Below are 12686 nucleotides of genomic sequence, written 5' to 3'. Positions count from 1 at the left end.
AGAAGGATTTATTGGCAATGGAACGTGCATTTAGTAATCCAAACCGGCTAGGTGGTGGTGACATCATGGTGTTCGTGTCCGCTGTGTGTAATGGGATTTGTGTCAACCACCTACGATGCCTTTTAGCAGAGTGAAACCCCATACGAGACCTGGATATGACAGGAATGGGGAAGAGCAAGGCAGAGGTGTAGGCTGCTGGAGATGGGGAAGGAGAAGAGGAATTCACTGAGGTGGTTAGTTGACAGGTGGACAGTGAGGGCCTGGGAGAGGAGGAGAGATCAGTTGGGGTGTTGTTTATTCTCACTACAGATTTTACAGGAGACTCTGAACGTGGTGATATTAGATGTGACCAGCAGGGGGAGCAGGTGACTGCAGCAGAAGAGGGAGGGCATAGTCACATTGGTGTGGGTGTGGTTTTGGTCAGGACAGCGTGTTGGATGTTTTGAGCCAAGACCCTGCTGCCTAGTCTAGAGGGGTGGACACCATCGGACTTATAGAAGGAGGAGCGGTTCCAGAACAGATTAAAGTTATCAATAAAACTGAAGCCGTTCAGAGCAGAGGCGGACTGGAGCCAGGTGTTCAGGCTGAGGAGTCGGCTGAAACGGCCCACACCACGGGCAAAGGAGGGGAGGGGCCCGGAAATGAAAACAGCCTTCCCGGATCCTTTCAGTTTATCAAAGAGGTTTTTAAAATGAACCTTTGTCACTTCGGACTGTTGAAGAGAAGTGTCATTGAAGCCCACGTGAACTATGATCCGGGTAACGGTGGACGGCAGTGAGAGCAGCAGCTGAGGGAGTTCATGGAGGATGGAGGTGACGGTGGAACCAGGAAAACACCTGGTTATGGCGTTAAAGAAACGGACGTGACGGATGATGGAGTCCCCGAGGATAGCGGTGGTCGGAGGGAAAAGTGGTCGAGGAGACGGTGTTGAAGGTGAAGGGTTCCTGGTCTCTCTAGGTGGACATTCCACGGGTGGACCGTCAGTGTGACGGCGGACGGCCTCTCGGAGGGGGCGGCGCCGGGCAGAGGAGCGGACCGAGGAGCGGGGACCCTTGTTCGACGGCTTTACAGGAGGACCGGCTTTAGGACCGTCGCCTCGGTGGCAGCCACGGTGTCAGCAGGAGCCGGTTCCGGGACAGAGCCAGGTGGGATGGGGGGCACATCAGCCGTGGCGGGGGGAGCCGGAGCGTCCTCCACGGACAGGACGCCGAAGCGGTTTGATGTGCTGATGGTCGGCAGTGGTGAGTCTTTGCTGGTGTTCTTTTTGCGGCCACGAATCACCACTTCAGACCAGGGTGTAGAACACGGGGGGCGAGAACAGGCAGAGGAAGGATCCCATAACACCGTATCATCACCGGAGGCTTTGGGCTTCTCTGCGCTTTTCAGGAACAGACTGGACAGTGTGGGAAGGCGGCTGGAGAAACCACAGAGCTGGGCATTTTTCTCCGCGAGTTCTGCGGAGAGGCGCAGTATTTCCTCTTTGAGATCCGCAATAGTTTGGTAAGCCTTTACCAGGGTTTTGTTTGCTTGGACGAGAGGACTATCTCCAGCTGATGAGGATGACGCCATGGTGGAAGCAGCGAGATACTGGGCAGAGCGCGGGAAGCGGTGGGTGACAACCAGAGGTAAGGATCCACTGACAATACTGACCTGTCCTGATAAAGGTTTGGGTTGATAGCGTCAAGTTAAAAAGACACGGTTAAGAGGTTGGGTTCAAGTGAGTAAGCGTTGAAAGGCAAGAAATAAGTAGTTAAAAGGCTGGATTTCTGAGAGTAGATCCGCCGGCGGTTTGACAGACGCCACGCATGCGCATTTAATGAACAAACAAACGGATGGACAGACGAATGTTAGGTAACATTAATTTATGCTGTATTTTTGAGTAAAATCATACCTTAAATGACGTATTGTTTTGGCTAACATTACTTCTTAGTAAAGCTCTTGGTTTCATGATCAGATCTTTCATGGTTTTTGTCTTCATTTTGTGATTCTGAACCTTGTGCTCCTACATGATTTGTAAACTAACTTGAACTGAGGCTAACCCAGTTTTTTCAAATACGTGGGAACTGGAGAATAAAGCTATGATGGCGTATTAGGGCCACATAAGAAAATAAAAAAGCTTGTCACTATGAGTATAAAGTCATAAAATATCGATATAAAACCTGTAATTTTATGATAACAAAGTTGAATACAAAAAGAATCACAATGTCATGAAAATAAAGTCGTAGTTATAAAAAAAAACCTCAAAATTTAACAAAAATGTCATTCGTTTATGAGATTAAAATGGTCATATTCTGACAATAAAGCCATAATATTACGAGAATAATGTCATAATTTAAAAATAGGACCAATGGCCCTGTAGCTTACTGGCCAAATTAAAAGTTTGGGAAATGTATCCAGATGCCATTTATTATCACCCAGTTATGTGTATTTATTATATTACAGAAATAGCCAATGTTTTGGTCATATTCCAATCAGATCTGTAAAAAAATTCAAATTCCAACTTGATATCATTGATACTTACTGATTTATTGTATCAATCCACTTCCTATCTCTTAAAATGGGAAAATTTTCCAAAGTCACACCAAATCCAGAATCAGATCCAGATCAAAATAATTTCAATACCTTGTGTTGACATCATCATAAAGAAGCTGTATACCAAGTTTGAAGTCAATCAGAACTGTAGTTTCGAAGAAAAGATGATTGAAATTTTTTCCCCATAAGAGCCCATGTTAAATTTTCCATAAGTTCCCGGATCCAGAAGAAGATCCTGATCAGCATGTGGCCATTATGTTTTGGTCATCTCCCCATCATGGCTGTACTGTAGAAATTTCAACTTGATATCATTTATATTTACTGAGTTATTGCATTGATCCACTTCCTGTCTCTTATAATGGGGAAATTTTTCAAATTCACACCAAATCCAGAATCAGATCCGGTTCCAAATAATTTCACTAACTTTTGTTGACATGATCATAAAGAAGTTGTATACCAAATCTGAAGTCAATTGGAATTGTAGTTTTGGAGAAGAAGGCTACTGAAAGTTTTGTAACTGTCGACAGATGACGCCAGACGATGACAGATGACGACAATGCCAGCGATGCCGGTGACGACAATAGCTTACGCCCTGTTGGCCAGTAAGCTAAAAACAGGTGGGAAAAATATCATAATTTACAAGAATAAAGTCATACCCTTCTGGTCCACAGCAGTAGTATATGTGTTGTATAAAGTGTTTGATCTGAACTAGACATAAATCTCCTCAGTACCAGTAGATCATGCATATATTCACTGGGGTCAGTCCACAGTCTACTGTAAATGCACTTTAGATCAGCTGGTTCTCTTCCTAGTTTTGGACCCTGGTTGTCAGTAATGATGAAACCATGTATATTTGTTTCAGGTAAAAATAGCAATGATCCCCTACACCCTGGATGTCAGGATACTCCATTTCTGTCCACATGTCAGTGTTCATGGACCACTTGTTCTTTGGTAGCTCGTACGAATCCATGTCCAGTCCAGTTGTCCTTAATTTGATTTCATATTTCACATTTTCCCGGTGTTGCTGTGTTTACTGCTATACTCCGTCATGTTGAGCAGGTTAGTTTTTGCCATTCAGTCTGACTTAGAGGGGCATGGCTGGGGGGAAGTGACATATGTGCATACCCTCTATAATTGATTCGATTTCTATAGGGCTTTTCTAGGCACCCAAAGCGCTTTACAATATTGACCCATTATTCATTCACTCTCACATTCCCCCTCTGGTGGTGGTAAACTGCATATGTAGCCACAGCTGCCCTGGGGCAGACTGACAGAAGCACGGCTGCCAATTCACACCTACAGCCCCTCCGACCACCACCAAACATTCATAAACATTCATACACCAGTGTGAGTGGCACTGGTGTATGAATGGTGTATGTCTTAACTTGATTTCTTGCTTTAGTAATTATGGTATTCACCTTCAAGATGCCAAATGTCTGTCTCTATGGTATTGATGGTTCCTGTCATTGTGACATCATAGTGGTGGTATTAAGAGGTGGATTAAGTCAAATTAGGCCCCACTGAAGGCCCGGGTTCCAAATGCATGGCTGAGCCATCCACTCAGTTTGGGGGTTACTGTCCCTAATCACTACTGGCACTGCTATTGCATTCATACCCCACAGTTTCTGTATCTCCTCTTTCAGCCCTTGGTGTGTGTGTGTGTGTGTGTGTGTGTGTGTGTGTGTGTGTGCGCGTGTGTGTGTAGGTGTGTGTGTGTGTGTGTGTGTGTATAACTGTATAATATGTCTTCTATAATGTTGTCAGTTCTCTACGTTAACCTCTTTTTTTTAAGAATAGTAGAGAGCCAAAGTCCTGTCCCCTTTCAGTTGTATGGGAAGGAAAAGTTATGACAGTCAGTGGCAAAAGACCAGTAAATTCATCCTGTTTGAGTTCAAATATGATTTTCTGAGTCAAGAAAGCTGCAGTTTGTAGTAAAACTGTAAAAATGTGACTGAAAAAACACAAATGCACAGACTACACACCTCAGAATTGCAAAGGTATCGTAACAATCTCTCTCTATGACCACTTTAGTCACTGAGGATGTCTCTGCAGCTTCAACATGACCAGACTGCAGTGATTTCAACTTCTTTTAATAGTTTTTCACAGAATTCTTGAAGACTGGGGTGAAAAATGTCAAGGCAATTATTATTTTGGTGTTGATAACGTGTATCACATACAAGTAAAGATTCAGAGATTCTCGTGCTTAACTATGTTTATCACAAACATCGACTTCATTCACTTTTGACAATGTTGACAACATATGCGTAAATGGTGGCATAAGTCAATCAGGATAAAAATCTCATCTTAGTCATTGTTTTTTACCTCCGCCAGGAGGTATTGTGATCACTTTGCTTTGTGTGTTTGTGTGTTTGTTTGTGTTTGTTTGTTTGTTTGTTTGTTTGTTTGTTTGTTTGTTTGTTGGCAACTTTACGGGAAAACTATTACAACCATCTTTACCAAATTTTACCCACAGATAGGCCTAGGCCCTGGGACAAACCCATTAAATTTTGGGCCAAGTAGGCCAAAGCTCAAGGTCACAGCAAGGTCACAAAATCTAAAATTTTCCTATCTCTCATCATTGAGAAATTTTCAAAAATTCATAAAAAATTCAAAACAACTCCGATTAGCCTCCAATTTGATACACCCATAGCTTATAAAAATATCTTGTATCTGGCACAAAATTGTCCACATCCACTGTGGAATGTGGACTCTGTGGACATTTCAATTTAACATTGAAAATCCCATTTACGACACATTTTTCATTTACATAAGTTTCTATCTGGTTTATATATGTTTCTATCTGGTTACCTCCGCCAAGGAGGTTACGTTTTTGCCAGGGTTTGTTTGTTTGTTTGTTTGTTTGTTTGTTAGTGAGCAAGATAACTCAAAAAGTTATGGATGGATTTTTATGAAATTTTCAGGATTTGTTGATACGGGCACAAGGAACAAATTATTACATTTTGGTGGTGATCGGGGGGGGGGGCAGATCTGTCTTGGCAGCGGAGGTCTGCGCTCTCTGAGTGCTTTTCTAGTTTTGTTAGAAATGCACTCACCTCTGCGTCGCCTTTGTTCTTGTACCAGATGAGGCGCAGCTTGGCGTTGGTGGCCATAGTGTAGTTGGTACGGATGTAGCTGTAGAACAAGGCACATTTGACCCGAACAGGCTCACCGGCCAGAACATGGTACTCCTTCAAGTCCACTGACCAGTCTATACAACCATCCACTGTCAAGAGAAAGAGCAAAGAAAAAATAGATATATTGGGTGTGCTGTTATAAATATGGAGGTTATGAGACATTATATAGTGGACAGACTCCAAGTTGATTTGAACTGCAGGGGGGAGAGAAACTGATGGACAGAAGGAACAGGTTTAGAAACTCAAATATGTTAGGAGGAAAACATGAACAGTCATCAGGAGCACTTCTGTAAAAGCTGTTTTTTATATATATATAGGGTGAAAAAAAACTGCTTGGTAGTCACAAAAGTGATAGACAGACTCAGAATAAGAGAGAGGGTGAGTGACAGGAGTATCTTGCTTCTTGGGCGGTATTGGTCTTCACTTTACAGGCAATAAAATACTGAATATAAATCTAAGAAAGTGTGTGTGTGCACATTTGAGACAAGAGTAGATTTTAAGAGAAACACAGAGAAGATCTTGTATTTTATATTTGTCCTGGTGACAAAAAAGAGGGAGCGACAATAATGAAAAAAAAATGCAACGACAGAAGTTGTAATTGAACTATCTGAGGAAACAGAAACAAAGGGCGAAAAAGAGTAAGAAATAAAGTGTATTTTCATTTCATTTCTACAACCATTTGCCTGCTTTGCATCATTATTGCTTTGTGATCATTATTGCATAAAATTGGAATCAGATGGAAGAAAATGCTGAATAATTGCAGTAAATGTTATAACAGTGACTCAGAGGGGAAAAAAGAAAAAGAAACTATTTCATCGAACTTATTTTTATCTATATAACTAAATCACAGCTGCAATTATGTGGTTTTATCTTCACCATGAAGGTTACGTGATCATCCACATTTGTCTGCCTTCAGGATCACACAAAAACTATCGCCCCGATTATCATTTAACACAGTACAAGAGCGATAGAGCCAAAAAAGGGGCTTCTTTTCTTTCATTTGTGTTAACTACAATGTGTTGGATCCTGGTAGAAGTACTTTTAGTTAAAAATAAAACATAGACACATGCTTCAGTGAACTGTAGCGTCATAATCCTTATGTTTTCTTTGTTTAACATAATGTCTGCAGTCTGTGCGTTATGATAAATCAAATCCATCCTGTCAGTTCTTTGGGATTTTGACACGCCACAACTTTTGCACAGTTAAGTTTCACAGACAAAGTCCCCAAAAAGACTGATCCACAAACACAACAAAAGCCCATCATGTCCAGTCCAACACAGACCCACACAGTGCTATACCAGGACCCCCTTTCAACATGGCAGAGGTAGGGACATGTGTTACCGCCCTGCAGTCTCTTTTTCATTTCATTCCATTTCACATGTTTATTTCAAACCTGCTACCCCAGTTAAACACTTAACAAACGACAACTGGACAGCCGATACACACATGGTTTGAAAAGGGGATGGAGGAAGCATTGCTTTTAAAATTCCAACCCTCACACCTGGAACTGACCAACGCTGAAGGCATAGACCAGTATTTTTTGACTTTTTCGACCCAGCTATGGGTTTTCTGTCCACATTTGTGGACAAGAGTTTCACAACTTTACACAAAAAAAGAAAAAAAAAGAAAACAGTCCACCACAAAGGACATTCCATAAAAAATTTAAAAACTGCATCTGAAAAACCTGTTACCTCATGATGTTTCAATATAGGAACTTATTTAATAAAAAAAACAAAAAAAGCTTGTACTTTGCTAACATTTCCTGGGTCTCAGGAGGTTCACCCATCACCCTTTGGTCTTCCCTAGCTCCTCCCATTTGTCAAAACATGATCACTTCCAAAAAGCTGTCAGTGTGACAGTCAATATTCACACCCAAGTCTTTAAAACAACAGTCCACAAACTAATGGGTTATTCTATGGTTGTGTTACAAGACTTACATTTTTGAAGGTTCCTGTTTCAAAACCATGGGAAAAAAAAAACAAAAAACTTGGTAGCTGGTAATTTCCACGACTATCCAACCACTTCATATACATATTGCAACTATTATTTGATTTTTTTTCTTTAAGCACCTTTATTATGCATCTCTCCCCTACATGTTCCCAAGTCTTAGCATTTGAACCCTAAACCCTGAAACGTGCTCGCTGTAATTTGTGTTGAGTTAAGTCACCTACAAAGATTTAAAGACTTCATTTGCATCAGTTTGCGTCAGACATTTACAGCCACACACTTAATTGGTTACATTTATAGATTTAGCAATATGCATTAAGTCATACAGCAGCAGGGGAGATTTAGTATGGCTGTACTGTAGGAGCACACGCACCAGCAGATTTATTGTACAATCACTCTTTTACACTCACATATGATTTAGTACTCCTCCACAATTCTTACTATATCTTTCTGTCACACACATACACCATCGCACATACAGTTTAACAGGACTCATTTAATTGTTGACAAGGTTGCCAAGGATTCAGACTCATAAAATGGTGTATCTTTTAGCACATTAGTCGGTGTGTGACAGTGTGTGCACCTGTGAATTTGCAGCTGGTAATGTGTTTGTATGACAGAGAATTTTCACAGTGGTTTGGATGCTGCTTGAAGTCTGTGCAAAATTAAGTAATGAATGGACTTGGTGCTTGTAAATTAATGAGGGGTCATAAATTGAAGGTGTGAGTGCCGTCCATTCTACCTGACACTCACACATTATTAGAAAATCACATTAGTTCAGTCTACCGGACTAATGGCCTTTGTTTGAGAGGGTGTTTAACACAGACCATGACAAACACATGCATTTACACTCAGACACATTACCACGATGATGTGGTGCGCAGCTGCGGGTCATAACCACAGCAAACTAAATAATTCATTTATTGCTGCTTCTACACATTCTTGTGCATGTTTTCTAATGGTGTTTTTCAAATGTTTGTGTGTGTCGAGTGTGGATATAAGACTGCAGTGTGTGGGTGCATGACCTGATGCTTCTGTGTGTGTCTGAACAGATATTAAATGCGTGGGCGAGGTGTTAGCGTCAGGGTGATATATCATTCCCATCCGCTTTGCCTGCATATGGATATATGGAGTTTCTTTCCTATCTTTATTCAAGATTGGAGAGCCTCTCAGTTTGAGAGCGCTATTTCTTCATTTTATGTCAATGTTGTTACTATAAACCCTGCCATCTGTCACAAATATTTCCTACTCAGAACTCAATTGTCTACCTGCTGCTCTCAGATTTTGGTGGCTTTTGTGTAAAAAATTTCATAAATTATTGAAATTGAAGGTCAGCTTGCTTTACTTCCTTTGTCATCATTTCGAGGTAGTCAAGATTGGCTAAAGTGAGACCAAGCAATGCCCAAGACATATGGATGTGTTCCTTTGACTCTTTCCTTTGAATCACTCACTCAGGAAGTTTTACATCAAATCACTGTAAGGATATTAGAAATCCAAATAAATCAGACAATGCACAGGCAGTGTAAAGACATCCATGAAGATGTGTTTTTGAATTAAAACTCCTCATTACTGAAACTAATACAGCTGATTCCTAGAGAAGACTAAGCCTTTTTTCTTTTGTAAATTTGAAATTTGAAATGTATGGCTGCATAATCATAGTGAAGGTGTCCCCCGTATATGTATAACTTCAATCTAAATTTCTTTAAATCAAGTTTAAAAATAAAAATTTAGAGCTTTTCTCTTGAAATTTTATTACCTTCCTCAGCTCATAATTTTCTTTTATTTGACCTAAAATTAACCTAATCTCTACTATACACCATTAGAGCATTAAATATTTTACCCTGGCAAATGGAAACCTAGTAAAGCAGGTCTGCACTCCAACCTGTGCTTGGGAAAAGCAGCTGTAGTCTGATACACTCCTGCACTCTAGGGCCCTATTATAGAGGTAATAATTTAACAGAAGGGTTGAAAATAAATCAATACAACTATGTACTTCAGTACACAGTTAGTAGCAGTTTATGCATTTTTATTCAAACAGAGGGACAGAGAAGTCAAACTGAGAAACATGCTTTGCAAAAAAACAAACAAACAAATCTGTCTTCTGTAAAAGAGCAAACTTTGCAGCTAAAGCTATGTATTGGTTTTTGAACAACGGTATGCATACAACATTATGTAAAGAAATGGAGTCAGCAACACCTCAAAATTCAAGAAAAATACATCCATATATGTATGTTTTCTTTGACCTCCATTTCCCTGGTTTCTCTACAGTGGACTTTAGGGATGTGATCTCTGTTCATCACAGCTGAGCGTAAGGCAGCCCACAGCGCCACCTTCTGTTGACATAATAGAGCCCAGTTCATTCCTTTAGCTGATGTAAAAAACATCAAAAGAATGCCTCAATGTTTCTTAATGCCTAAAAATTCAAGACTTACTTTTAAAAAATGATCTAGAATTCTTTTAATACTGTTTTCGATATTCAAGATTTGGACGAACTTTAAATGATTGTATTTGGTACACAATTATATTATCTACATACCTGGACACCATGCAATCAAAGAGCCAAAAGTGTCAGAGTCTGCTTTGGCGTGGCCGCTGACCCCTCCCTCAACAATTTAATTCACCTGCTGTGCTGCACAGCCAAAGCACCTTTCCATTAGGAGCACATATAAGGGTCTCCTCTGCGGTTGTGCAGCACCAGATCATTTCCCCATGTTGCCATAACCCATACTTCATCACCAACCTGTTCCTCCTCACCCTGCAGACTCTGATTTCATCTCCCCTCAGGTTTTTGTTTATCGTTATTCTTATTCTTCTGTTCAATAAACACCATTTTTCCATTCAGCACCGTGTGCATCAGTCTGTTCATTCACTACCTCATGACAGAATGATCTGGCCATTACATGGACTCAGCCTGTGCTGAAGGGACCCGTTTCCTTTTTCCCCGTTTCCTGAGTTTTTTTCTCTCCCCTGCAAGTTCTTCCCATGTTTTTCGTGCATTTTTCTTGTACCGGCTTCCCAGCTTTCTTCCGTGCTAGGCTGAGCATTCTCTGAGCCGCGGGGCCATGCATTCCCAAGCCATAGGTTGGCACTTCACCAATCAAAACATGTTACATGAAACAAAAGGTAGAAAACACTATGACAGTATAACTAAAGCTGTAGTGAAACTGCCCACTTTATTGTAGCCTAGCCAACCATCTGTCTTTCTCAATGAGATATCCGTCTGGAATCTCGGGGCTTGAATTGAAAAATGAGGGTGGGACAAACAGTAAACCACCAATCACAGATAAGATGGACGGGACGCTTGTGTCAGAGAAATTTAAGAATACATGGTGTAATCTGTAATTCAATCCTTATTTTTTAATCAAGTAAACAACTAACAAAGGTTGTAAAGACATTTGCAGACTTGGAACTGACTTTGACTCGCGACAAAAAGACACATTGCGAAACACCCGCCCCCCAGACTTGTGATTGGTTCAGTATAGAATAGATTATGCATATTTCACAGCGACTGGCCCAGTTCCACAGTTCCAGACTCTTTTCTCAGTATTAAATACACTGAGAAAACTGGATGGCTGGCCTGGTGAACTTCACTGTAATAAACTAATTCAAAATGGAGTTAAATGAATTCTTCACATACAATACAAATGTAGATACCATAATCAGAGCTAAAGAAATTCAGTTTGTTATGCAGCACGCTAATGCTGTTGACATTTGATACTTCAGATTATCATCAAAACTAATTTCTTCTCACTCAAATGACAATTTTAAGTATATTTTGTATTATGTTTGTTGAAGAAATCTCACAAATTGCTCCTTCAAGTTTGGATAACATGTAGTCACATAGCTTGTGTTAGACCATGTGTAACAGAATTTTAAGTTCCAGATATATATCTTTAACCAATGGTATCTGTAAGATAAGATAATGAAATGCAACATTAAAAATTAATTTTGATTTAAAACACACAAGGTATTGGAAATTATGACCATACATTGAGCAGGAGGAATGTGAGTTATTGGCCTGTGCTGGGTACAGCATATTTAGTCCAAGCCTGTCACTCAAACATAAAGCCCTTCAGAGCCTCCAGCCTGTCTGCACGCCTCCCACAATCCCCTGCAATACCACTACAGCTGCTGCCATAATAATAGCTTGACCTGGCCCACACAACACACACCCACACACACACAAAATCACATACAGGGGTAATGATCCCAACATTCAAAAACAGGTACACACGTGTGTGTGTGTGTGTGTGTGTGTGTGTGTGTGTGTGTGTGTATATATATATATAAAGTCACGCACAAAAACGGAGAAACGGGACACACAGCCTAGAGGAGACACACCTGTCTATCACCACAGTAGAGCAATTTACACGCAGGCTGAGGGTGAAAAGAAAAGAAAAGAAAAGAAAAGAAAAGAAAAGAAAAGAAAAGAAAAGAAAAGAAAAGAGGGAACGGAAAACGAGAAAAAAAAGGAAGGCAGAGAAAGTAGGTGAGAGAATGGGATTACTGTGTGAGAGAAAGAACTCGTCATTTGGTCCTGTAGTTTGTGCTGATGTTCAATTTCACCTCCACAGCCCACTTGATGGTTACTCCTTTTCTCTGAACACATTTTATGAGAACAGACTTTAGCCTAGATTGAGGTTTATATATATGGCTAGACATTGTGTGTGTGTGTGTGTGCGTGCGTGTGTGTCTGTGTGTGTGTGAAAAGAAAGAGCATGGAATGATAAGACAAAGAGAAACAGAGTATGGTTGCCATTTTCAAAATGCCTCCTCAGAATGGATTGTACTTTTACACAAACCATCCAAATCAGTGTCTACACACACACACACACGCACGCACACGCACACACACACACACACACACACACACACACACACACACACACACACACACACACACACAAACACATACAGATATATTATATTTTTTAGTGACTATCCATTGCATGGCGGTATTACTGTAGCGTAATTCATTCATTCATTTCCTAAACTACATAATTTTCACATGGGGTGTCAGCGTGTCAGAGCCTCAGCCTATCCTGACTACCAGTGGTTGAAGGTGGGGTGCAC

At 40.7% G+C, this 12686-nt stretch overlaps 1 protein-coding gene across 1 annotated transcript in view; it reads right to left on the bottom strand.

Annotated features, from left to right (window-relative positions):
* The window catches only part of il1rapl2 (interleukin 1 receptor accessory protein-like 2), a 724024-nt gene that overhangs the window by 307532 nt on the left and 403806 nt on the right, over positions 1-12686 (bottom strand). Inside the window, exon 3 of the mRNA XM_030145596.1 lies at positions 5586-5755. Within this exon, the coding sequence (XP_030001456.1) occupies positions 5586-5755 (170 nt within the window). The remainder of the gene's footprint in view (positions 1-5585; positions 5756-12686) is intronic.

The sequence above is a fragment of the Sphaeramia orbicularis genome, chromosome 10, assembly GCF_902148855.1.
Source record: "Sphaeramia orbicularis chromosome 10, fSphaOr1.1, whole genome shotgun sequence".
In the NCBI taxonomy this organism is placed as follows: Eukaryota; Metazoa; Chordata; class Actinopteri; order Kurtiformes; family Apogonidae; genus Sphaeramia; species Sphaeramia orbicularis.
This window is presented reverse-complemented; position numbering and strand designations above follow the sequence as displayed.